This window comes from Talpa occidentalis, unplaced genomic scaffold (assembly GCF_014898055.3).
Source record: "Talpa occidentalis isolate TD23 unplaced genomic scaffold, MPIMG_talOcc4v2.1 talOcc4.317, whole genome shotgun sequence".
In the NCBI taxonomy this organism is placed as follows: Eukaryota; Metazoa; Chordata; class Mammalia; order Eulipotyphla; family Talpidae; genus Talpa; species Talpa occidentalis.
Genome location: NW_023603374.1, coordinates 6,425 through 34,332, shown reverse-complemented (window position 1 = coordinate 34,332; position 27,908 = coordinate 6,425). Strand labels below are relative to the sequence as shown.

General features: G+C 38.1%; 1 protein-coding gene across 1 annotated transcript; it reads left to right on the top strand.

The window, feature by feature from the left end:
- On the top strand, positions 1-27,690 carry LOC119256574 (deoxyribonuclease TATDN1-like). Its single transcript, XM_054700201.1, is given in 13 exon segments — positions 1-59; positions 4,699-4,764; positions 6,600-6,649; positions 10,038-10,101; positions 11,920-12,063; positions 12,149-12,191; positions 13,777-13,862; positions 13,950-13,990; positions 17,440-17,516; positions 23,663-23,733; positions 24,628-24,690; positions 24,693-24,753; positions 27,500-27,690. Coding segments are annotated over 13 exon segments (891 nt in total). The 5' UTR covers positions 1-37; the 3' UTR covers positions 27,603-27,690.
- Positions 27,691-27,908: the final 218 nt, after the last annotated feature.

Genomic DNA, 27,908 nt, shown 5'->3' with positions numbered 1-27,908 from the left:
GACCCGCTTCCGCCCCGCAGGACCCGCCGCCGCGGTCATGAGTCGCTTTAAGTTTATAGGTAAGAGCGTCCTCCGGGCCTTAGGCGCTGCTGCTGCCCGTCAGGCCTCGTCCGCTGTGGCCACAGAGCCTGGGACTTGAAATGTCCGAATTTTTAAGGGTTGAAAGGGCGCTCAGTGGGCGAACGAGCGGGGGCTTCTGGGTAATGGCGATGTTGTGGCTTTCGGGCCAGGCGCTGGCGTCACGGAAGTGCTTACTTGAAAATTCATGAACTGAGCAATTTTGATTTATGTTCTTTTCAGTATATGGTCGTGTTCAATAAAAATGGAAAAAAGGAAGTGAAAAGACCAGAAAGGCCCATCACCTTGGTACTCGCCATCGCCCCGCACCTCACCCCCTGCCCGGCCTCGAGGGGGCCCTAAAATGAATGCATCCGTCCTGCTTTTACCGCACCCCTTTGGTGGCGCTGGCACCCGTCCCCTGCTCTGCTGGCGTCGCCCCATCTGGTGACAAAACTGCGGGACACAGTAGGAAAAAACTAGTTCTGTTACTTGGCAAATAGAAGAATTCATTCAGCATCAGTCGAGCAAAAGGGAGATGCCGGACGCAGCCAGAGGAGCAAGCATGTTCACTACCAGGCGCTTAGGGAAATCGGGGGGAGGTTGTGCGAGCTAGCCTTGGAAAGGTGACTTGGGATTGCAGGTCTTGCTGAGTTTCGTTTTACTGCATGTAGAGTGGAGCTCTGCTGAAGGCTGTTGACAGGGAGCGCTCGTTCAGTAACTCATGGTGTGCCAGTTGTCTACCCGCAAGCTTGGACTGTGAGACACAGCTTGGGGTAAAACTGCATGATCCTAGTCTTCGTGGAGCCTATCACTACCTTAAAGTGGAAAGTGATGGTCACATGTGTGCGTTAGTAAGGTACTCTTGACAGCGATTGTGTGGGTTTTGTGGAAGACAGGGAGAGGCAGAGAAGCCGTGTAGAGCTTGAGTTAAGGCAGTGGAAATGGGAGAGAGAAATGAGATGTGTATGTACTCAGCACCTATCAGCTGAATGTATAGGGCAGGTAAGGGACAGTGAACAAAGATGACTATGGTTTGGGGTAAATACCAGGATATGAGATGGAAGCGTGATTGGTTTGGCAGTGCCGTGGAGATGTAGTGACATCTATTTGGATTAGGTTAAATGACATCCTTATAGGATGTCCAGGTAGAGATGCTGGTAGATAATTGGAAATGTAGTCTGCACTCAGGAGAGAGGTTAGGATTAATAGCTTATATCTGAGAGTTGTTTGGCACAGTTGTTTTTTTTGTTTTCCACAAATACTGTGCTAAGTACTGTGGAACGATGAAAAATTGATGGCGCCGTTTTCAGACAGCAGAGGTATGTCCAGTCAAACTTTGGTACAGACAAAGCAAATGCAGAGAATTTATGAAACGCTGTGGAGAAAACTGAAGTGGAGTTGAGGGGTAAGTCCTCATTAGAGATACTTTTCAGGTGTGATGTCTGGCAGGCTCTCCACACTAATCTGTGATGTAATTGGTGGGGGATGTGGGGTAAGAACCATGAAACACCCCAGAAAAAAAAGGCATTAATTTTATAGAAAAGTGTGTGTGTGTAGTATCAAGTTAAATCCAGGTCTCAAGCCATGTATCCTTAAATCTGACCTCAATATGGCTTCCAGAGTGGTCTATATAAAATAACATTTTTCATTTCAACTGCATTTTTCTTCTGCCTTCAGGGTTTCAGGAGGTGCTGTTTTCTTGCTTCTGATAAGGTTTTAGAGTGAGAGTTTGGGGCCATAATGTCCTCTCTGCCTCTCGTGTCTTATTACCCTCTTGCCTGGTTGATTTTCCCTTGTTCTTTAAGATTTCATAATTCCACGTTTTTTAAATATTTATTTAGCTGCCTCTCCCACTACACCACACTCTTAAGTCAGATGCCTAGTGCTATTTATCTTTGTTTCCCAGGAGTTTAATACAGTGACTGTTTCACTAAATAAGTATGAATGACTGGGCAGCATAATATGTTGCCTTAGTGGTAAGGTGATAAGAAAATTAATGAAGAAATCTAAACCAAATATGCTAGAAAAAACTTACTACAGAAGTTAAGGGAATAATTTTTTTGTATTTGCTCCTTCACTTCCACTCTCCTGAAGTTAACCATTGTTAATTTACCTTCCTTAATTTTGTAAAATATTTATACAGACACATAAAAATACGCAGACATGGGCCTCCCTGATGGCGCAAGGAGTTATGTCTCAGAACTATGAAGCTGTCGGTAGCCACTGCAACACCAGTTCAATCCCTGGCCAGGGTCTGACCCACTATACTGACTTCTCTGTCATGAACAGTACTTTGAAAAACATCTTAGACCCATAGAAGATTGGTTCATGAAACAATTGCATGAAAATTAAACCTGTGCTACAAAAGCAGGTTTAGATTTTGGTTTAGGACAACTGACTACCCCAGATTATAGTCCTGCTTTTCACTTAACAAGTGGCTATACCATGTTTCAAATATGGGTGAGGGATGGGGGAAGCAGAACTATTTTTTTTTCCTCTGGGGGGACACCTACCTCAACTTTCTGTCCCAGGTTATACTTGCAGCTAATTTCTTTGACTTTGTTGAGTAAATGTCTTCAATCTGTAATAGCAATAACAATCTATACTTTATCGTTGTCAGGTGATGGGATTTGGGGTGCAGTGGAGCCTCCCTTTTCAAAGCATCAGTGTTTTAAAATTCATCCATCAAAAGTTCACTTAAGGACACAGAAGAAGGACTGACAGGGATGTCAGCCATCGTGTGTAGATCTTGATGCATTTGCAATATGTGTGTGGATGTCTCTTGTTTACCTTTGAAATAATATAGTGCCCTTTTTAAGCTAAAAAGGTATTTTATCCTCTAAATCTTCTAAAGTAAATTTGATACTCCAGGGAATGTGTTATATATTGTCTGGAACACCCTTTAGTTTGAGAAGCAAAGCTTTAGGTGATTCCTATCCAAGCAGCCTCCTCACCACCACGAAGTGAGCCTGTGAGAGAGCAGTGGGCAGTAGTAGGAACTTCCTCCTAGGGCCATCCAGCTATGTAAGGTTTACCTGTAGTTGTGTTCTTTAACGGGATTCTTACCCTGCCCCATGTCCCTGGAAGCAGGCTGGTTAGTGCTTCTGATCGTATTTCATAATCGGGCTTATTTCCTATTCTTTGTCTTTAGTTCTCTTGCCAGCCTGGTGATTTATTCATTCATTCTGCAAATATTTACTGAATCTCTTCTGTGTCTTCCACCTACTGTGCTAAATGCTAGGAATCAGTCCTTAGCAAAAACTTGCTCACAGTCTAGTGGTGGAGACAAAGCACCTCAGCAGTGCAGAAATTTTGACTCCAAAACATATTCACATTCCAGAACTTCAGTTCTCCATTTTATTGTAATTCCTAGAACTTGCTCACAGGTGGAATACTTTCAGATGATCAGTGTGAATCTTTCCTAGGCCCCTTTGTATTGATTGAGAACAAGTCAATTGAGAAACAGTGCTCTACAGACACAGTGAATGCCTTTCGGTCTTGAAGATAGAGTCTGTGCCTATGCACGTCTGTCTGTAGGGTGGCCTTTCTGTTTGCCAGCTTAGAAGCCTTAGCTTCTTACCTTCCTGCCCCTCCTTTGTGCTCCTGGGCACATAATGATGCTCCACAGGTTTGCTGTGTGTAGAACTCCTGCTCCGTGCCGGCCAGCGTGCTAGCCAGCGTGCTAGCATCTAGAGATTCAATAGTGAAGGATATAAACATTTCTTGCCTTGTGTTGCCTACACTCAAGCTTATTGTATCACAAATACAGATTACATCTATAGTTCCCACACAGAATATTAAATTCTTGAAGTGCAGGGACCAGGTGTTGGTATGTATTCATTTCCAGGCCCCTAACTCCTTACATAGTATTGGCAGAGTTGGTCTTCACACGTAATTGGTGAGTAAAGGAAATAAATGATTTGCATTTCCACTTGCAGTACCTTAATTCAGGCTCTTTTCACTGCAAATATGAGATCTTGCCTATTTCTAAACGAGATATCCTCACTCCATTGCTCTTCATACCCCACCTCCCACAAAGGCACCAGGATGAGAGAGCCAGGATGCTAGTCGGTCCGCTGCCCAGAAGCCTTCACTGCCTCCTGTTGTGTGTGGTATTTTTGTAACATCGCTGAGTCTGACCTTTCCCTCCCTTCAAGTCTCTCCAGCAGCTGGAAAGGCCAGTGACTCCCTCCAAAGCACTGTTCTCTTTCACACCCTGGATACTTTGCTCTTGCTGCTTCCTCTGTCTGCAGTTTCCCCTCTTCTTCCAGGGCACTCTTTTAAGATTAGTTCAGGGATCCCTTCTTTCTGGATGCCCCTCTGGGGCACCTCTCCAACTAAATAGGATGTTCCTAGTCTGTGTCCCGCAGCTGCCAGTGTCTACTGGTAAGAGTTCTAGATTGCCTGTTCATGGGTCTGCCTTCCCAAGTCTGTAGTGAGTTTCTTGAGTGCTTGAGTTATATCTTACTCACCTTTGGATACCAGGTATCCGCGCCATAACTAACAGTAGTCACTTAGATGTTGTTTGAGCTTATGAATGTGTGAATGACTATTTCAGCAACAAGAGTTTTTATTTAAAATAGTTTCAAATAGAGGCTCTTAATGATTAGTCATTTATTTTACTTTTGCTTTTCACAGATATTGGTATCAACTTGACAGATCCTATGTTCAGAGGGATTTATAGGGGAGTTCAAAAACATCCAGGTAAATGTCTCCTTTTTTAAGCTAAATAATTTCTCCATGAAGATAAATGTTGTGCCTCAAGAAGAGCTTAAAAAGAATAATCTGTTCTTTAACTGAAATATTAATAGACTTAAGCATCTTGGATAAAATTATAAACAAAGTGAAACATAAATATATATTAATAAACTATGAGAGAACATTTATACAGTAACTGTTATAACGAAGTGTTAATTACACCTCTTTTGTCTGTAGGGGTTTATAATATTGAATGTAGACTATTGTAGCCATCTGCACAAAAGCCAAACAATAATTGATGTTTTAATTAGTCTTTTAGCAGTTGAGCAGTAGGGTACAGAATTCAAAAATCTATTTTTTAAAAAACATTTCCAACTAGGTGACAAACGACAGCGTGACTAGGCAGGCGTGTGCTGCTGTGTCGTTCCTTTCCCCTTTCCACCCAAGTAACACTGGCCCTCGATAGCCATGGTGTGGGTGGGGAGAGGCAGTAGTACCTCAAGGACTGACGGAAAGCTTAGCCAGAAGGAAAATAGCTTATACTTATATAACACCAAGTTCACTTAAAAGACTTCTTTTGTCACTTGCAGTGACTAAGCAGGAAATGATGGTGACAAGTTTTGAAAGCAGAATGTCTCTAATAACTAAGCCTGTGAATACTGCCTCAGAAAAGTGCTATACTTGTTATTGTATAAATGCAAACAGAAAATTTTGTGATTCTGAATGATGTGGAATTGTACATTTCAATCTACTAAATCAAATCTTACTATGTCTCTAGGTGATACTTAGTGAAAGCTCTGAATATAGGGAGTGTTAGATGCCACTTGAAAGAAGAAAGGTAAATGTTAGCTCTCATAAGCCTTACCTCAAAATTTACTGCTTTGGCTTCCAGTGGAAGTTTAGATGATGTTTTTATGTATTACATATATGATACTATAAGACCACTGAAAATTTACATTTTGCTTTTCTTGCCTTTCTAGCACTTAATAGATTTCATGCTTTCTATACACATTTGTGAAATTTCATTGTGATCAGTTTCAGTCCTCTAATTCATAACATTGAGTAAAACTCTTTTGCCTTAGTATAAATAAGTTTACTAGATGGATGCTTTTTTGTCTAAAAGAAGTTTTTTAGCTACTCTAGAAAGAATAGTAATTGAATGTTGATCACATTTTTTGTGCTATATAAATGTGAAATTAATAAATTTTTATGATATAATTGTTTCATTTGGCAGCCATTTCTTAGGCCTCTCCGTGCTTAATAATTAGTGTTGATCTCCTGAGAAAAGTTTAACTTTACTTAACAGTGAATTTTGGGGGAAAATAAAAAGCAACTGGCAAGGAAAATAAAAATTAATGGGAATAGTAATTATAAAAATATAGCATTAACTGAAGTTTGCAAATAAATGTTATATTATCTTTTAGGAGGCATTACAAATGCATGCCAAAAAGTCCTAGTAAAAATAAACAATCTTAATGATTATTTTATTTTTATTAAAAAAAATACAATACCAGTAAGTTTCAAGGTCAGGGCAAGTGATTTAAATTATACCAAGCAAATTCCACTAGTTTGAACCTCCTAATTTTTGTTCGTTTCCCCTGTTTGGATAAAAATGCAATTAAATCAATAACTATTCATCTAGTTTGCTTTCTATGGATTTTTTAAAAAGTTATCACTAGTTCTATTTTTTTTATATAAGTATTCATCAATTAGTTTTGATTTGACTTTGATGTATAAATGTGGTTGTTACCATGAATTTTTATTTCAAGACAGGGTGGTTAAATATAGGGTGGGTAAATTTTATTTACCAGGTTTTCTTAATGTGGGGTTATATTTTACAGATGACTTAGAGGATATAATACAGAGAGCTGTCCAGATTGGTGTAAAAAAGGTAACTCAGTTTTGTTACTCTTGAGAGCTTTTAATAATAAGTTCTGGTTAAAATACTGCAGAATAGAAGGGAAAGAGCCATTGCCACACTTGGTATTTGGAGATATACTGTCAACATAGTGACATTAGTAAGTTAATGAAATGAAATGTCAAGATATTCTCTTCAAAGCAATTTAATTGACACAGACCTTATGGGTAGTTCTTCCATGTGATCAGAAATAATGATAAATGACAAGGTCTCCGAAAATTTTTAAAAACGTATGTGAAATAGCAAGCTTCTTTAATAACATCATTTAGCATGTTAGAATTAAGTGGTCATAAAAAGACATGTATCTCTCTCTAAGTTTAGCTTTTATGGTGTAGGTATACCATTTATGACCGAGAGGATACTTTTATTTTCAAAATGATGATTTGATTATTGGGGACATTCCTCCTCTTAAGCAAATGAATATTAGTTTACTGTCATTATTAGAATAGCTGCTTCTTTAAAAATAGCAAACTAGCCCACACATGTACACACACACACACAAATAAGGTTAAATTCCACAATGTGGTATATCAGTTTTAAATAATGGCACTGCTGACTAAATGAGTTCTTTCATCTCCAACTCCAAAATTAGTATCAGTCATTATGTACAAGTAATAAGAAAAGATTAAAGTTACAATAGTAATTTCTTATGGTGTGGTCATTTATAAGTCAGTTTGGTAAGTCAGTTTATAAAATATTTTCCTGCAAACTCAAACTATACCAAGTTCCTAAATTTCAGCCAAGAATACTTTAATCTTCACATTTCTAGTTGCATGCAACATCAACTTAGAAGTGACAGAACTGAAGTGAAATTTACTTGGATGAGTTCTGAATTAAAATTTAATTCAGTACCTTGCAGTTATAAGCACCATAGAAGTAGTTACAAGCACAGATGTGGCATCAGAAACCTGACTTCTGTTTCCCAATTCATCCTTCACAGCTTTGTAACCTGCTTCATCTCGCTAGACTTCATTTTTCTCATCTGTAAATAGTGAACAGAAGAATCTAATTAATAGAATTGTTGGGGGGGGGTAGGTAAAATATGGAATGCAGTACACTTGGTATTACACCTGGCATAATCAACCTCCATTGTGTGGAAGCTGCCATCTTTCTATCACCACCTCCACCATCATCCTTATCATCATCCTCACTTGTAAACTGGGAGACGAAATTACACTCTTTGGTCTTAATGATTTTTCACCTACTTTGAAAAGTTAGGTTAAAAAAAGACTTGATTAGAAACTATTTTACATAACTGAAGTGTTGGATGTGGGCAACTGGTCTAGTATTTAAAAAATAGGTAGTAAACAATACAGTTTTCCCTATACTTTTGTTAATATTTTAATGCTATGTTTTACAGGCAGTGGAGAATTTATTTATGGCTGTGTGTTCCCTGATAGTAACTCAAAGTCTATCAAAAGTTTAAGTTACTATGTGAAAATGTCTGTTTATCATTTGTACTTCCTCCTATATTTTGTATATTTTGAAGTAAGGCTTAAAAGTATACATCAGCGTGCCATAATCATTGCTTTAGAAGGTGCATTTAAGCGGAACTGCCTTTGTAGTCACCATAACACAAAGCTTTATAGTGGTTATTTTTCCTTTTAACATATTAGCAAAAGATGGCGTTTTCACCACTAGTGCATCTAATAACTCTCTCTATAGACATTTACTGCTTTGACTGAGCCATAACTTTTCCTACAAAGGATCCATCATTTAACCCAGAGATTCTCAAACTTTCTCTTCTCAGAATTCCTTCACATTCCTTTTATTATTGAGGACCCCAAAGAGCTTTTGTTTATGTTAATTTTAGCTATTGATATACACTATATTGGAAATTAAAACTCAGGAAATTTTTAAATGTCTAGTAATTCATTTAAAAGTAACAAAAAACATATGTAACAGAAAACATTGTATGTAACAGAAAACATCATATAAACATTTTTATGAAAAGTATTTTTCAACCAAAAAATTTTTTTTTTTTAATCTTAAATTTTATTTTTATATTCCCATACAATTGCAAACGCCCATTCTGACCCAATCCTTCCCCTCCGCCCCCACCCCAAAAAGTGTCTCTGGTTCATAGTTTTTGTTGATTTTGATTTTCACTTTCTTATATTCATTTTCCTGGTCCCTTATTTAAGTTTTCTAGATTCCTGCTATGAGTGAGACCATCCGGTATTTTTCTTTTTCTTTTTGGCTTATTTCGCTGAGCATGATCCCTTCCAGCGCCATCCATGTTGCTGCAAATTGCATGTGTTTATCTTTTTTGAATGCTGAGTAATATTCCATGGTATATATGTACCACATCTTCTTGATCCAGTCATCTACTTTTGGGCATTTGGGTTGTTTCCAAAGCTTAGCTATTGTAAACAGTGCTGCTATAAACATAGGGGTGCAGGTGCTCTTTGGAATTGATGTTTCTGTGTCCTTTGGGTAAATACCTAGGAGTGGAATTGCTGGATCATATGGAAGCTCTATGTTTAGTAGGTCCAGAAATCTCCACACAGCTCTCCATAGTGGTTGGACCAGTTTGCACTCCCAACAGTGCAGAAGAGTTCCTTTTTCTCCACATCCTCGCCAACATTTGTTGTTGCTAGTTTTTTTAATATGTGCCATTCTCACTGGTGTGAGATGGTATCTCATGGTAGTTTTGATTTGCATTTCCCTGATGACAAGTGATTGAACATTTTTTCATATGTCTGTTGGCCAAACCAAAAAAATTTAATGACGAGTGGAATTATTTTACATCTCTTTAATGTCTGGATTAGTAGAAGACAACTGAACTTTCTGTTTCTGCAGTCAGCCTGTGATGTTGTGATGTCACACAACATGTAGCCTCTGGAATACCTCGTTGCCCACCAATGACAGAATGGGGTGAAAATGACAAACAGCATCTTAAGAAAATAGTTTTGACCTCTCATGCTCGGGTGGCTCTGGACCACACTGGGAAAACTATTGAATTAGTCAGCACTGTTGAATCACTGATTAAGAGTAACAGAATTCTAAATTCAGTGGTCTTTAGTTATTTCAGGCTGCCTAAAACATGGTCTCTGTCCTTACAGAACTCCTATCTAGAATGAGAGACATCATATAGGTACATTTTAATAGGGGAGTGGCAAATTCTACATGACATGCATGTGATTGTGTGCGTGTGTATGCATGTATACTTGTGTGCGTTTGCGTGTGTGTAGAGAAGTCAGGCACCACTACATAAGAGGTGGTATTTCAGCTGAATTTTAAAGGGTAGGTGTGTGATAGTCAAAAAGGGAAAAACATTCTGGTAAAAAGCAACAGGAAGCCATGTTTGGGAAACTGATGATGCCCAGGTTAAAGTCAGCTTATTTTTTTTCTTTTTCAGTTTATGATTACAGGTGGAAGTCTGCAAGAGAGTAAAGACGCACTGCATTTGGCACAAACAAATGGTATCCTCATATTACTTTTACCAAAAAAATAAGAATTAAGTTATTTTGAAGAAGTCTCTCTGACTGCTACTTCAGGTACAATACAATGGATAGTGACTGTAGAAACAACAGGAAAACAGACCGATGTCAGACTGTTAACAGACTGATTAAAATGAAAAAATTCAATCTAATGAAAAAAATTAATGAAAAAATTCAAAGTGCCCATTGGTATACCAGATGCTTAAATAAAATCCTCTCATTGTACTTAACAAAAAATTATTTTAAAATTTCAGTTAAAGGAAATTAACTGCTTACCTGGTAGATAATTTAGTCTCAGATATTCCTGATGTAGAATTTTTTTGTATTTTTTTTGAAAGATTTATTTATTTATGCATACAAGAACTGGGGTACAGGCCAGAGGTATGGGTAGGTAAGAGGATTCACCAGAGACAGAGTGGGGAACAGAACAAGCAGATTGACTGAGGTACACAGCTGAGGGTAGCAGCAGGGCAAGTCAGGAGAGGTCTGCTGCACCATGTGGGTTGCTCTCTAGCTGGCCGGGAATCGAACTCATGCTGCAGTGACTGCGGATAGCTTCACAGGTTGCATCTTAACCCTTGCGCCACCAGGGAGGCCCCTTTTTTTTTGTATTTTGTAATGTGTTTCTGTTAAACTCTTAACTTAATCTGTGAAAAGATCATTTATTAAAGATTCTGCAGACCAGACACTGTAAAGCCCTAGGAATGCAAGTAATATAATATATAGTCCTTCATATGCTCACTTTATGTTCATTTTGTATTTAAAGTCTAGAATAAAGTTTTGGAATTGATTCCTAAAGGAATCCTAGATACATAAAATAACTTAAATCTGCTTTTAAATTTTTTAGCCTTTTTATTTTTGCATGTCTCGTGCTATATATACTGGGGATTTAGGCATGCCATATTAATATTTTTTGAAATACTGATTCATAAAATACTGGTTTTTAGTGGAAATCTTTCTAAATACTTACTACTCTTCGTGGTCTGCTGATACTTTTTCTTAGTGGTTCAGATCGTAAAAATAATCCTCTTCCCAGAATCTCTTGAAATACATAAAAATACTCTTTTCCATACTTTTTATCGCCAAACAGGTACTTTAAAACGTCCTCAGATCTCCATTTTCATCTCTTGTCCTCCCCCCTCCATGTACCTGTGCCCTCACTACTTTAAAAACTCTGCCTCCCTTTACACGTAAACATCTGCATGGGGTCCCGAGGAAGGCTCTGTGCCTTCCCCATGGGTTCAGGGGAAGTTACCTGAAGCCACTCAAAATAGCTTTTGACCTCACATTTATGTTCCATACAGTCAAAACTCTCCAAGTCTGGCCTCTAAATAAGTGAGCTTTGTTATTAGAAAAACCAATCCCCTCTCCCATCACTTAAATCACCCTTTTTAAAGGGAATGCATTTTAACTATTATATTAGACACATGAAACAAGACAGTCACATGAACAGCCAATATAAAAAATAAAATTAGGTGATAATATTTTGTTCTCCAAGTAATGGCTTCATTTTTTATTCTCTCTAGCTCAGTAAATACCAAGCTTTGGAATGAGTTGACTCAATTATTTTTATTCACACATTAAGGCAGTTTTCATAGTCACAGCTTTGTTAAGGTATTCCAAAAAATTTTATATGATTAATCTAATGCAAATCTGGTAGTTTGAATCGTTGATGATTACTGTTAAAAATTAAGCTGTTGAAATAATTTGGTATTCTGCATATTAAATATATAGTATTTTGCATATTAAATATAAATATGGAAAATACTTTGAAAATAATCCTAAGACATTTTGTGTTAGACATGTTTTTCAGTACAGTTGGATGTCATCCTACAAGATGTGATGAATTTGAAAAGAACAACCCTGATCTTTACTTAAAGGAGCTGCTAAATCTTGCTGAAAACAACAAGGGGAAGGTGGTAGCCATAGGGGAGTGTGGGCTCGGTGAGTGCAGCCTGGAGACTGTGTGTGAAAATAATTGATTGTCCTGTTGAGTCATGACTATTTACAGATTCTTTTTATTTTCAAGATTTTGACCGACTACAGTTTTGTCCCAAAGATACTCAGCTCAAGTAAGGAAATTTATTTGACCTTAGAAATTATTGTTAAATCTTAAGCATGGTTATTAACAGCTTTTATCAGTTCAGTATATATTTGGATTAAGCATCAGGATTTCCTGTTTTTCACTTTCTATATTGAAAAGCTTATAATTCCCTAACTGATAAACTATCTGATTTGATTTTAATGGTAGAAGTAAGGATAATTTTACAAGATAGAGCCTTTTTTTTGTATGTTTGTTTGTTTAATTAATGCATTTGTACATGAACCCTTTCAAGAGTAAGGGATGCTCCAAGAGGATTATAGCAACCATCACCAAAGCTAAAAAACTATCTTGTACCCGCAGTAGATATTAGATGACATGCCTTAGAGACTGTTTCCAACCCATCGCCTTCGCTTGGAGCTCCTGGGTCAGTGTTCCACACAGAAAATAAAATTAGGTCATGAGATTGATTTAAAACTTGAGCATTTTGTTGAATTTCAAAAATAATGTCTTAATTATCAAGATGGTAAAACATTAAAATGAAGTTCTAAAGGTGGTTAATTTAGTTATTTTTTTCTACTCAACAAATATCTGTACTTTAGGTGCCAGAAACTGCTAGAACATAGTATACAAAAATATGAACAAGGTATATTATCTATTCCTAGAGACACTTAGATAGGCAAATCTTCATCCCGCTCAGTTTCTTAAACACAAAGGAGGAATCTCCTCTTAAATTCACTTTGAAGATACTGTCCAATTCTGTCAAAATAATTAATAATTAACCATTTTTGTCATATGATCTTGATTAAGCTAGTGGGTGACCTGAAAGGAGTTTTCAGATTATGCATACCAAAAGTATCCGCCTCTCCTCCCTCCCCTGCCCTGCCACAGAGGAGATCCTGCTGTTCCAGCCCAGTTGAAAATGTACACAGTGAGTGAGCAGTGGGCTGACTAGGGAACATGTCACACCCTAGACTTAAACCTCCAGGTTCTCGGAGTATGAAGGTCCATAACCAGGGGGCAGAGGAAGGGTCAAAGTCATGTACTGTGGACTCTCTTTCAGGCCTCCCATTTATATAACCTATCACCGCTTATTAGTGGTATATTATTTGCTGGGTTTTTCAAGGACATTTGTGTGATTAACAGCTGGATTATCACTTGATATCTCTTGAATTTCATGTAGGTGGGCTCACTCAACCTTAAAAGTTCACATATTCACATTTAAGTTGAAAAACAGTTGTCTGTAATAGTTTTTAGGTTATGCCCGAAGGAAGGGAGTCATCATTCCTCCGTTTCTGTCTGTTTTCAAGGTCAGCCTCCTGAGGCAAACAGACTTTGTAACGGGATGACAGTCAAGGGCCCATGAATAACATTTCTGAAAATCTGTAATTTCAGAAAATAAAGTATTCCTTTCTAGAAGTTTTATGTTATAAAGGCTTTACTAATAAGCCTGATGTATTTAAATGTCTGAATTAATTTTATCCTACATTTCTGTCCTAATTTCTAGAGGATAAAATTCCTCTAACCCAAAAAAAAAAAAAAAAAATCACTCGATGTAATTGTATTTCTCATGCTAAAATAACATTTTAACAAGGAAATCTTTTTTGCATTATAAGATATTTTGAAAAACAGTTTGAACTCTCAGAACAAACAAAATTGCCAATGTTTCTTCACTGTCGAAACTCACATGATGAATTCTTAGGTGAGTCAAAGCTAAAATCTTTTTCAGAATTTAAAAATTTTGCAGAAATCAAGCTATTTGCTGAAAGTTCTCTCTTTTAATTCACAGACATAATGAAAAGAAACAGAGATCGATGTGTAGGTGGAGTGGTAAGTGTAAGAGTTGTTTGTTTGTTTTTTTTTTAAGATTTATTTATGCTTACAAGAGCTGGGGTACAGGCCAGAGATGCGGGGGGTGAGGGATTCACCAGAGACAGAGTGGGGAACAGAACAGCCAGACTGATCAAAGTACACTGTTGAGGAGAGCAGCAGGCGAGACAGGAGAGGTCTGCGGCCGGGAATCGAACTCGTGCTGGAGAGGCTGAGGATTGCTTTATAGTATGGTGCTTAACCCTTGCGCCACTAGGGAGGCCCCAGTATAAGAGCTGTTTTTAATGTATGATGCATGAAAGCATCTTGGTAATTACAAAGATTGGCCTCTAAAGTAATTCACATGTAACGGTAAATTTGTTAAGGCTTTCTCTCATTTGAAGTACATGTAAGTTTACTGTTTGATCTCTGGGCCAGATGTCATCCAAACATAAATCATACTTTCATTTTTTTATTTTTATTTTTTTAAAGATTTATTTATTCATTTGTTTGTTTGTTTGTTTATTTATACAAACACTGGGTACAGTCAGAAGCACGGGAGGGTGAGAGAATTCACCAGAGCCAGAGCAGGGAGCAGAGCAGGCAGAAGGACCGAGGTACACTGCTGAGGGGAGCAGCGGGTGGCAGAAGAGGTCTGTGCACCATGTGTGCCCTCCTCCGGTGACTGGGGAGCAGCTGGGGATCGAACTGGTGCTGCAGAGGCTGCGAGCAGCCTCGCAACCCAGCGCTCAACTGCTGCATCACCAGGGAGGCCCCATAAATCATACTTTTAATTAGTTACTTGTTTGGAGTACAAGAATTGAGTACAGAATTCTGGTCATAAGAAAGTCCATCGATTTACCCCTACACATTTTAACAGTGCATGGGATATTTCTTCTCTGCCTCTTCTACCAGCCATTCTTTAAATGTTCTTCAAATTAAATTTTGAGCAAAAATATAAACTAATTTTAGTAGTATTTTAAAATTTTTCACATTCATTTCAGGTTTGCCTTCTTAATTTCTTGTCAACTCTGTTCATAAACTATTACCTCAGTGATCTAGAGCCTCTCCTTTCTGTAGTTTGCTGCTTCTGTGCTAATAAGCCTTTCTCTGTAGGGTCATTTCAGTCATTAGCGTTGAGCTGTTTCCCTAAGTGTTATCTGCCCACCATTTAACTCAAGTGGCCATGCTAGTGCTTTTTCATCTTTTCTGGATCATTAATGCCTCTGAAAATCTGCCTCAGAAAATGCTCGAAAATACATATTTTCTATCTTCAGGAGAGCCTCATTGATCTCCAGCAAAAAAGCTGTTATCCAGCTATAAAAAAATCTCTATACTGTGCCAGCTAAGGAAAGAGGAACAGTACCAAGCCTTTACTGTGTACCCATGTTGTGTTGCTTTGACATTTTATGTAGTCTCTCAAGTTTTTATTCAGCATCTGCATCAATGTTTATACTACAAGTGATGTGTGTTTCCTGTGTTGCTGTGGTGTTGATATTACTGAGCACTTCTTTGTAGCATACTGGCCAGCTTATTCTTTTGGAATTGCACTTGGGAACTGAGAGACTTTCGTTAATGCCCTTGAATTACTGGTGGCACTTAATAGCCTTCAGTCTTTACCTCTTAGCCCATTTGCTTTATTTCTAAATAAGAATTAAATTGGATGATTCTATAATAGTTAAAAAAAATAACAGCAACAACAATCCAACTTGGGTTCAATTTTAATTAAAAAAGAGATTGCGAAATAAAGAATAATTCTCTGAAATACTTGTTGAAGAATCACATTTAAAATTATTTCAATATTGGGCCTCCTTGGTGGTGCAAGGGGTTAAGTCTCAGCACTATCAAGATAGCAGGGAGTGGGCCTCCCCGGTGGCGCAGCGGTTGAGCTCTGGGTTGCGAAGCTGCCCATGGCCTCTGCAGAGCTGGTTCGATCCCCGGCTGCTCCCCGGCCACCAGAGGAGGGTCCCACATGGCGCGCAGACCTCTCCTGCCGCCCGCTGCTCCCCTCAGCAGTGTACTTCGGTCCTTCTGCCTGCTCTGCTCCCCGCTCTGGCTCTGGTGAATTCTCTCACCCTCCCGCGCTTCTGACTGTACCCAGTGCTTGTATAAATAAATAAAAATTAAAAATAAATAAATAAAAAATAAAAAATATTTGCAATTCAAAAAATTGTTAAAAAAAAAAAAAAAGATAGCAGGGAGCCGCTACTGGCATGAGTTCCATCCCCAGCCAGGGAGCTGACCCACAGGGCACAGCAGACCTCTCCTGTCTTGCCCACTGCCCCCCTCGGCAGTGTATTTCAGTCAGTCTGCCTGTTCTGCTCCCAACTCTGTCTCTGGTGAATCCTCTTACCCCCTATAGCTGTGGCCTGCATCACTGTCCTTGTATGCATAAATAAATAAAAATAAATCTTTAAAATAAAATAATTTCTGTATTAATGGAGGCACGGTTTTGTCACTGGAAGTGCTGAGGGGCAGCTCTGCAGCAGTTTTCATCGTTGTTGAGAAACAATTCTCTGGACTTGGTATTAATGTGACACACTTGTTTGTCTTGATTACATAAGTACATCCAACATGTGAGGAACTGCACTTTCACCCCTCTATGACAAGGAGAAGCCCCATCTCAGTCCTTGCCTGATGAATTGATACTAACATATTTAGACCTGTTGTAAATGTTCTCACCACCTTTTTTTTTTTTTTAAATAATTGTATAGTGACTGGTGGTGACTTTCTAGCAAAGCCTTTTTTTTTTTTTTTTTTAAGATTTGTTTATTTATTTATACAAGCACTGGGTACAGTCAGAAGCGCAGGAGGGTGAGAGAATTTGCCAGAGCAGGGAACAGAACAGGCAGACTGACAAAGAAATACACTGCTGAGGGAGCAGCGGGCTGCAGGAGAGGTCTGCGCGCCTTGTAGGACCCTCGCCAGTGGCCGGGGAACCAACCGCGCTGCAGGGGCTGCGGGCAGCTTCGCAGCCCAGCGCTCAACCGCTGTGCCACCAGGGAAGGCCCCTCACAACCTTTTTATAGATCTTAAAACTTGCCTCTAAAAAGTTTTTTCTAGGAAAAAAGTATCTTCTAACAGGAAAATTAAACTACATTTAAAAATATCTTAAATAGCTTTATAATATTTCTAACTTTTCCTCATGTTTGTTGCCTAATAATCTGACTCCCACCTCCAGCCCCTTTCTCTGGAGGTGCTCTGGTAATGCTGGTGCAGGGACGTGGCACAGCCAGAGAGAAAGTCCAGCTAGCCAACTCCTTGTCTCGGATCATTGGAGATGGCAGATTTTAACTGTGAAATTTGACTAGAAAATAAAAATTTTAGGGGCTACTGTATTTGAAACCCTGTGGTCCAAAAATCCCTAATGTATCTGTAGCTCTCTCTCACTTTTTTTTAATAAACTCTTAAAAAAGGCTTAGAATGTTAAAGCATCCTGGTTATATAATACCTTACCTCTGTGTCCCTAGGTGCATTCATTTGATGGTAGCAAGGAAGCAGCAGCTGCTTTGATTGACTTGGATCTCTATGTAGGATTTAATGGTTGGTAAGTTCTTAAATTGTTTTTTTTTTTTTTAATTTTAGCAGATTTAAGAAAAACTTTGCAGTGAATTGCTGATAGAAGATTTAAATTTATTTTATTGACGTTTCTGTGTGTTTTGCATTGACCTTGATCTAAGAATGTCAGTAATTATATGTGTAAGAATAGTACATGACAATTAGAAGTTAAAACTTGAAAATTATAAACTACTATCCTGTGTTCCATTAATGGAAAATATTCTGTGTTAAGGTTAGCAGCTCAACTTATTCTCAGTTCATTTTGTTCCTTTAAAACTTTCTTGATCAAGTGCTCGGTTCAGCAGCACATATACTAAAACTTTCTTGATCATGTCATTAACATGTACATAGTCATAAGTGATGTCTGATGATGGAGAAGAGGTCGTCTGTAACATGATTATCTTGTATGTCTCTGTAGGCCCAGAAACTGAATTCAAGGAGCTGGTATAAAATAGCTACAAGGGTGGAAGCCAGGGTCCTCTGGCTTCTCATTTGGTGACCTTTCTGCAATTATAACCACACCAAACCTCATGTGCCCAATTCAGTCAGCTAGCACGGGTGGGTCCCTGGGCTCACTTTCTTCCAAATAATTTGATGAGTTTCTACCAGTCTTTACAAGATGTCAGCGTAGCTCATAAGTAAACTGTGTCCCCTCACTGGTTTTATTTCCTTAAAATTATTACTTTTCTGATGACATAATTTTCTACTAAGATCTCTTTAAAAAATAGAATCATGAAATTGCTTATTTGCTATAGAATTCAGACTTTTAAATGTTCTGGATACTTTTTCATATTTTAAATTATGTGACTTATAAATTAATATGCAAAGGAATATATGCATAAGTATTAAAAAGTCAAGTAGTATTAGAGGGCTTATAAAAGTCTTTCCAACCCATTTCTCATATTCAAGAGGCAACCACTTTGCTATTTAACCACTATATAAATTAAGGTATATGAGCATTTAAGTTCTTATATTCTACACTCTGCCCCTCCCTATTTTTTCCTCCTTATTCCTTCCACTGTAGTTATTCCTGAATTTTTGGTTATATGTATATTCAGTGTTTTCATTATGTCTGTAAATATTATTGACTGCTGAACCATAAGGTTTGCCAGTTTCTGATTTTCTTGCAGTAACATATGTTTTATTTACTTGGCTTTCTTTAAAACATGAAGCCTCCTCACATTTTTTGACAGCTCAGTTAAATACCTTTTTCTGTTTTCCACACAAGGAAAGCTGTCTAGATCATCTAATAGTTCCATTAATAGAGACCCTTCCATCTTTCTGCTTGTTTGAACTAGTGTCTCTTCGCTGCTAGGTCCTTTATATTCCATTTTTTAAAGATGAAACATATGTTTGAAAAAAATTTATTTTATTCTTCCTTTTGAAAATTTGTCTGGAGAGCTAATGAAAGGAAAAAATAAACACTTCCACTTCATATTGACATTTTTTCCAGGCAAAAGATTATAGATTAGAAATCATTTTCTCTGAAAAGTTAGTGTTTCATTTTTATGCTCCTGTGTTAAGTCAGTTGCTATTCTGATTCCTATTCCTTTCCTTGTGACTTCCTTATTTTTTCTCCTGTGGAAGATTTTAGTTCTTTTTCTCTGGTTGTATCAAGCTTCACTGAAGTTGTCATTCGTTTTGCATTTCTGTTGCCAGCTAAAGGCTCATCTGTAGGCCCTGGGAAATAGTCTCCATTTTTTTTCTTCTTCTGTTTGACACTTTCAGGCTGACTCCGATCATATTTTTATTCTACAATGTCTCTCTTTTCTCTCTACTTTAGAGTGCTGCATTTTGCAGGCTTTTAAATGAAACTTCAGCTTTTGTTTACAATCTCTAAACATTTTTTAATTATTAATTTTTTTTAAAGATTTATTTATGCATACAAGAGCTGGGGCACAGGCCAGAGATGCGGAGGGGGAGCGGATTCACCAGAGATAGAGTGGGGAACAGAGCAGGCAGATGGACCGAAGACACTGCTGAGGGGAGCAGTAGGAGAGTCAGGAAAGGTCTGCTACACCGTGTGGGTTGCTCCCTGGCTGGCCAGGTATCGAACTCGTGCTGCAGAGGCTACGGATTGCTTCATAGTGTGGTACTTAACCCCTTGTGCCACCAAGGAGGCCCCTAAACATTTTTTATTACCATAATCTTTGGTATATGCAACATCTTCTCATCTCCTTAAAGATATGAATTAGTTTTTAAAAGTTATTTTCTGTTTGCCCAATAATAATTTATGTTTCCTGTGTCCCCTTATCCTTTTGTCTCAGTCATGATGGTGGCTTTCTTCAGCTGCTAGGCAGCTCTTTTTTTTTAAAAAAAAAGATTTATTTATTCAAGAACTGGGGTACAGGCCAGAGGCATGGGAGGGTGAGAGGACTCACCAGAGGCAGAGCAGGGAACAGAACAGGCAGACGGACCGAAGACACTGCTGAGGGGAGCAGCAGGCAAGACAGGAGAGGTCTGCCGTGCCATGTGGGTATCTCCCTGGCTGGCCAGCAATCAAAACCCCACTGCAGAGGCTGCGGACAGCTTCACAGTGCTACACTTCACTCAACCCACTGCGCCACTGGGGAGGCCCTGCTAGGCAGCTCTTTGCTGAATATTTCAAAAAAAGAGAAAAGAGCTGTTTGGAGCTTTGCGATGAGAGAGCCCATCAACTGGCTGACTGTTAGCTGCCAACCGATTGTCACCAGGTCCCGAAATGTCCATATGTTGGTTCTTCTGAGGTGGTTGTCTCTCCAGAGAGGGTGCCTCTGATCTCCGCGGGAAAACTGGTATGGGGACTCATTGAAGTACCTGTGTTCTGGAGCAAGTGGGGTCAAAGAGAAGATCTCACAGTACACCGCCTCCAATCTGCAACCCCATGCCTCAGCCCCAGTCTTTGTGCCTGTTGTTCTCTCCTCCAGTCTCTGGTTCGTTCTCCAGAGACTACACTCTACCCTCTCTCAGGACAGGGCTGGGGGCAGAAGTAGTCTTCTCTGAACCAGTTCACTGGAAAGTAATCTGAGAGCCCCATCTTGTCTTTGCCCTGACTTTTCAAAAGATTCCCATTTCACTTCCCTGCCTTGCCCAGCCTATTTAAATGCCTGGTTCTTCCTTTTCCTTGAACTTTGTAAGTGGATTAGTTTGCTTGTCTTCAGTATCTCTCTGCAGGCCTGTATTTGATAATTTGGTGACAAGTTTTAAATTTAGTATCCGTATCAAACGTACGTGTGTGTGTGTGTGTGTGTGTGTGTGTGTGTGTGTGTGTGTACTGACCAAGTGTTAAGATGGTTGAAAATAAGATAATTTTTTCCTAGGGGAAAACTGCTTCTTAAGCCAAACTAGACACATATTTCCTTCCCATTCCTAAAATCTTACTAAAATAAAATTATTCCTAAAATCTTACTAAAATAAAATAGGAGAAAGGAAAACGTAGAAGGGGAAAGAAAAAGGCTGGAGGCTTGCTAGTGGAGAAATATCTGATAGATTTCTGGGAGACAAGTGAAACTTGGAGAGAGAGCTTAGATTTCACCCACTGAAGAGGCTCAGAGATAGCAAGTTTTGCCAATAAAAATCTCAGAGGCTCTGGGCATAGAGTTAGTGAGAAATAGACCAAAATAGAGTGATTGAAGGCCTAAAGAAAGGTATCACCACCAGTACGCCCTCCCATAGACAAAGTGCTAAAGCAGAAAGAATTTATGCTCAAGGGAAAATAATTCTCAAAAAAACTGAACACTGTATAGTGAAGCCAAAACTTAGAATGAGTACATTGCTCCAGAGGGAAGCATGAAGAGAACCAGTAGCCTCACAGTTAGCTCTCTGCCCTCTCACCCTTAAACACAGCATGCCCCATCCTACAAGTTGCTTCCAGTAAGAAACCTACACAGAGACCTGGCTGTAGTATAGTCCTGTTTACAAAAAAAAAGAAGAAACCCAACACTGGCAACCCAAGTTGATATAAATTGATAGCCAAGGACCTTGAGGTGAATGAGATGAACTGGCAGGAAAAAAACAAAGTAACTAGAAACCAAGGAAACACTTAATAAGGGAAATGAGCTTTAAAGAGAACCTGATGTAGTGAGATTTGAGCTGTACCATTCATTAAATGAACAGAATGCTACAAAAAACATAAGTTAGAGCTCCTCAGAGATGAAAAATGTATGTCAGTGTTCAAATATTAGCACCTTTGGAGGAAACTGGGGAACAGCACATTCAACATAAAGACATAATGCTTTTACCCCTATAGAGTCCACTGGATACCTAAATAGTAGGCAGATGACATTTTTCTTTTATAGAAGTATTCTAGTTAGTAGATGGGAGGATTGATAGAATTATATCAAAATTTTGCAGTTTTTGTATTGGGTACCCATGGCTTGGCTGCCTTACATCATAAAAAATATGACCAGACTTTTTATGCCTCTAGATAGAAGCTCATACTGCCATCTGTGAAAGTCTTGCCCTCCCTCAAAAAATTCCAGCCTGAATCTGATCCAGACTCTGGTACTATAGTTCTCTTGATAAGAATACAGAGGAACCTGTCAAACTGAAGCACAGAACTGAAATCAATACTGGAAAACTCTTTAGGCAAACAACTAGGTTTCTTCAAAAAATAAATGTGAAGGTATTGAAAGAATTGCAGCTTGTGGCCTCTCCTGGTGGCGCAGTGGTTGAGCACTGGGCTACGAAGCTGCCTGCAGCCACTGCAGCGCTGGTTCGATCCCCGGCTGCCAGCAAGGGTCCCACTTGGCACGCAGACACCTTTCTGCCGCCCGCTGCTCCCCTCAGCAGTGTACTTCGGTCCTTCTGCCTGCTCTGCTCCCCGCTCTGGCTCTGATAAATTCTCACCCTCCCACGCTTCTGACTGTACCCAGTGCTTGTATAAATAAATATTTTTTTTAAAAAAATTGCAGCTTGATAGATCAGTGGATTTAGCAAACCTTGATCAATTATGTATCCTTCATTTGGATCCTCAAACCTAGAGAGAATGTATGCCATTGAAATACTTCAAATACTAGATATATTGATAAAAGAGATGGGTTTTTATTAGACATAATAGCATTGTGCTTATATATTTTTTAAAAAAGTCCTTAATGCCTAGATACATGCTGAAATATTTCCTGAAATAAACATTGAAATGCTGAAACTATACTTTGGGATTTCCTTCAAGATAATATGAAAGGGTGGGGGAAGTGGATGGACAGAATCTGCCAGGGGTTGATACTTGGTGGGACTGGTTGATGAAAACCTTGGGGTTCTGGGGCCTCCCTGGTGGTGCAGTGGTTGAGTGCTGGGTTGCGAGGCTGCCTGCAGCCTTTTCAGCGTGGGTTAATCCCTGGCCGACGAGGGTCCCACAAAAAAAAAAAAAAAAAAAAACCTTGGGGTTCTGGATTATTGTATGTGTACCTGAAATTTCCCATAACAATTATAATACATGGCGAAGTTAAAATGTAACATAAGGACAGTATTAGTCATCTAACAACATCTAACAACATCTAGCAAACCATCCTAGAACTTAGTGGCATATTACAGTAAGTATCTTTGTGTGTGGGTCTTTGGGTCACCTGGTTTGACAGATAAAAGGGTTAGTTCTCTGCCACAGGCTACATACAGGGTTCACATTTGTACCATGTTTTTTCATTCTGTGCACCATGCAGGCTACTCAAAAGATTGTGAAAAATGTCACCCGTACACATAATTCTAACAGTGAAGGTGATTTTTCTGAAAATTCTTTAGTGATTCATGAAACATAAACTTTGAGCCTCTAACACTGATTCTTCATACCAGTGAATCTATATTTGGCCCATCTCTTTGGGCAGCTAGTGAGGGCTTTTAAGTTAGGCAAATTACTCAGAGAAGCAAATTCTTTCAAGAAAGGTAAATTTTTACTTAGATTTGATAGAATTTATTGGCAGTTGGTAAACATAAACAGTTGGATCCTCCCCCCAACCTCCCCACCCCGCCAGTCCCCAGTTGGAATTCTTAATCTGCATTCTCTGCGGATAGGAATGTACAAACACTTCCTAAAGTAGCGCGCCACTGTGACACGTTGGTTTGTTTAGGATCTGGGTTTTGTAAATTTTTAGACAAGTTTATAATATGAAAAAGTTATTCATTAAATTTACCTTTTAATATGTAAATACCATTTTTTTTAAGCTCACTGAAAACTGAGGCTAATTTGGAAGTTTTGAAGTCAATACCTAGTGAAAGACTAATGATTGAGACAGGTAAGTTTGGTTTTAGAACCTTGATTTTCCTCTTCAAGTAGACAGAAAAGAGTAAAGTCAACAATTAATATGCTCAACCTCAGCAGTTTTACACTTTTCAGAAAACTTGGACAGTGTTATCAATTGATGGAAAAATATTTGTGCAAGCAGTTTTTTCAAATTTAGAAGTTTGACTCAACTAGGCAGTTAAAAACGGATGTCTTAATATGTGGAAACTAAGGAGGTTGTAGTTATGGTTAAACTAGGCCTCTTAACTAAGCATTTTACCTCAGAATTCTAGATCTATTGTCAGTTTGCTTTTTAACAGTCTTCTTTGTAATGGCTTCATTCTACTATACTATTTAAATAAAATGCAGAAATTTAAATCAAACTAGTCTAAGACTTTAAACTTAAAAGATAATGTTGCCCTCAATAAAAGATTAGAAGGTAAAATTTTTATCTAAACTCTGGAACAAAAGACTCTGCTTATATACACGGACTTTAGTAAAATCAAGAACGTAGAAATAAGAATGACTTCTTAGGGAGTCGTGAAAACGAAATGATTTTGTTTAAAGTGTGCTTATAAAATGTGTAAGCAATTGTAGTTCCTTATGAGAAAAATAGGTCAGCACCTAAAGCCACTCTCAAATTCACTAAAGGCAGAGTTTAAATGTTTTCCTATCACAGTGTATTTTAGGTTCCTTTTCTAAAGCGCCACACACCATCAATGATGTTAGCAGAAAAAAATAAAAGTCTTGTAAAGCACTTGAGTTTGTACAATCAAGATTCTATCGTGCTTTTTAGCACTGTGCTGTTTTTTGTTGCAGTTTTAGTATGTGTTAGAAGTTATAGATTTGATTTTTTTTAATTTAACAGTAATTTTTAAAGATAAGAGACTTCTTTGCTTAATCCTAGATGCACCTTGGTGTGGAGTCAAAAGTACACATGCTGGATCAAAATACGTAAAGACTTCATTTCCCACAAAAAGAAGTGGGAAAACAGGCACTGTTTGAAAGATAGAAATGAGCCCTGCCATATAATGTAAGTATTTTGATTTTATGGTCTTAAAAAACATTAAAGTCAACAGTAAATGTCAGTGGATTCAAGGGAATTAAAGGTGGTTGATATTAAATGGAGATCAGACCGCCACGTAATGAGTGATGTAGAGGAACTTACCCCTGACCTCTAGCTCAGCTCCTCTTTTGAGAGCCTCTCAATCCAAGTGGCATATCACACCAGAGAAGATGTGATTTGGGTTATTTATCAATTTGTAGGAGAGGGGAAGATCATGAAGCTACCCATAAACTTACCTCACTTGGTTTAAAAGTTCTCTTGCCTTGTAGCTTCCCTGCTAATTACAAAACTGCAATCTTAGCAGGTGACCTTTTTGATTACATATGTATTTTCAATGATTGGAGAACATGAATAACCTAAGAACATACTTCTTTAAACCTCTGGACAAAAAGAGAAGTTGTAAAATTTACTTTTCCCACTCATCCCACAAAGTGTATCGTTTATGCTAATACATAGCACATGTGAAGAGGGCTCCTGTAACAAGGAACAGTGGGGCATTTTATGACTTTTAAGAAGCTTCTTACACCTTTTCAGCGTCTTTTGTTTGTACAAACATAATTTAGATCTACATCATATCAGTATATATGTTGTATCAGTTCAGGCAACCAGATATATTTATAACACACTTAGAAAAATTATGAATTCTTGCTTTTAGACTGTAGTAACTTCCTGCATATGCATCATCTTTCAGTAATTTTTAACAGGTTAGAAGAGCCAGATCCAAAATTCACAAGACAGAAAATTACAGAATTATTCTGTAAAAATATTGGAATGATTCTTTTCCTTTAATAACTTAGTGTTGGCAAAGACTTTAAAACCAAATGTTTTTGAAAACTGCAGGGTTGAGGAATATATTTAAATTCTGGTTAGTAAGGAATCACTCCTAATTTTTGTGAAATATAACTTGCAAATTCAATCAGGTGACAGTATGTCTGAATAATTCCTTGGAGATTGAACAGGACACTAAAAACAAGAAATGTTTTTCCAGCAGTCATTTTAAAGCATTATATAGTTGCAACCAGTTGTAATTTTCTATATTGCTTAAGGCAATTTTTTATATTGCCTTAAGCTGTTGACTTTGACTGCACATTTACATGACAAAATTTTAAAGTGCTTCTAAAATGCAGACCATTAAGAACCAAGAGGCTTGATTATCAGCTGCTATCCTTAATACCAGAGTTGAATATAGGCAGAGCTCGCAAAACCAACATTTGCACACTGAAAAGTATTAAATGATACTTCAAAAATAGCAGTGTCTCTAGTCTAATTCTAGTTACTAATTAGAAGTTAATCTTCATTTACAAATCCATTTTAATCAAACTCCATCTATTATGTTTCCTCCTAAAATTTTAAGTTCCTTGAAACACATTTTGGAGCTCTTACGTCAGGAAGGTACGAGCTACTAAGGCTACACTAGATGAGTTTTGGTACTTGTGTGTACTTTGGATAAAGAAGTAAACAAGGGAAGATTAAGAATTGCCATCCTGGAGCAAGTAAACACATAAAAGTTAAAGTCCAAGATAGTAGTGCCCTCGTAGATAGGAATGTATGACTGGATCTATGGGCCATATCAACTACCTAACTTGCAGGGAAATAAAGGTGACATTTCAACTGTTTCCAAGTACACTTGGGAGTTATGCCAGACCAAGGCAAACACCTTGAGCAAAGACAGACTGCAGGAGCAAAGACAGACTGCAGAAGGGCTAGGTGCTCTGGGGAAACAATGAATTTAGTGTGGCAGAAAGTAGGATGTACAGGAAAGTGAGGTAAGTGATAAGTCTGGGAAGAAAGGCAAAATGAAGCCAGTTGTGAGGGCCTCTTTTATGCCAATCTTAGTTTAGATTTTATCAGGACCTGACAGATTTTAAGCAGGAAAGTATCGTTTCTCTTTTTAAAAGCAGTCATTGTTTGACGTCAATGTGGAGCAAGGACTGGAGCTGAGTGACAGAAAACATTGATTTTACACATTACTATGCATGTAAATTCTAATTCCAAGTTGTTAATAAAGGAAAATTCTGTAATTTACTAAGAAAAATGTATCATTAATTGCTTTTAGCATATTTTGACTGTCAGATAAAAATTAGTCACTTCATTTAATATATACTTTATTATTATAGAAAGAGAAATTGATGACACCTGAGCTATCTTTTTCAGGGGAAAAAAGTGTACGGATGAGAAAGTTCCAACCCCCCTTAACCATTGTTCCACTAACCTCTAACTTTCTTTGCTGTCATTGAGCTAGTGAAAATACAGCAGTTTCTTGCTATCTTTAAAGGTCTCTAAGCAGTGGCTTTACAATTTGGCTCTCTTCCCATATGACCTACAGTGTGACTCGGTACACATGTACATGTGTAGTGTACTTTTCCTTTAAACTTTTTAAATGCCCATCACGACCTACTAGTATATGTGTTCTGACCCACAGTTTAAAAGGAGTCTTCCACTGTGTAAAGTCCGTAATTGTAGCACATGTAATATAGGCTGGTCTTGTGACTTATTTTAACCAGATTCTTGGCTCTAGTCATATGCAAGACAACACAGAAATCTGTCTCTAATTACTTTAAAGTATCCTAACAGTTTAACTGTTCTGTTGATATTGCTGAAAACCGTATACCTGTTAAACTACTGCTTAATAAGTTTAGGATACTTAAACTTGTATCTTTATGTGGAAAAGATGTGCTTGGAAATTTAATCATCTGGTTTGGTTTTGTTTTAGTCAAATACTGGAGATAATGTCAGCAGTAAGAGATGAGGATCCCCTGGAATTAGCCAATACACTGTATAACAACACCATGAAAATATTTTTTCCTGACATGTAACTGCTATATCTTCCATTTTACATCATGTCTGTAAAATTTCATGGTAAAGTATATCAAAAGTTTTAATAAAGGAATCTGGATTTAAAGACACGTTATATATTGCTGTACACCATCACCCTCATTTTTATCCATAAAGTCAGATCAGGATTGTTTTAATATCACCACCTTTAATGTCTTAGTTTAAAACAATGAAAAACCCCCAAGTGTTTCATCTTGTAATCTCTTCAGAAGTCTAAAGGACAATGTTATGTCAGTGCTGCAAACACAGAACGGCTAACAAACATACTGATTTTTACATCAAAATTA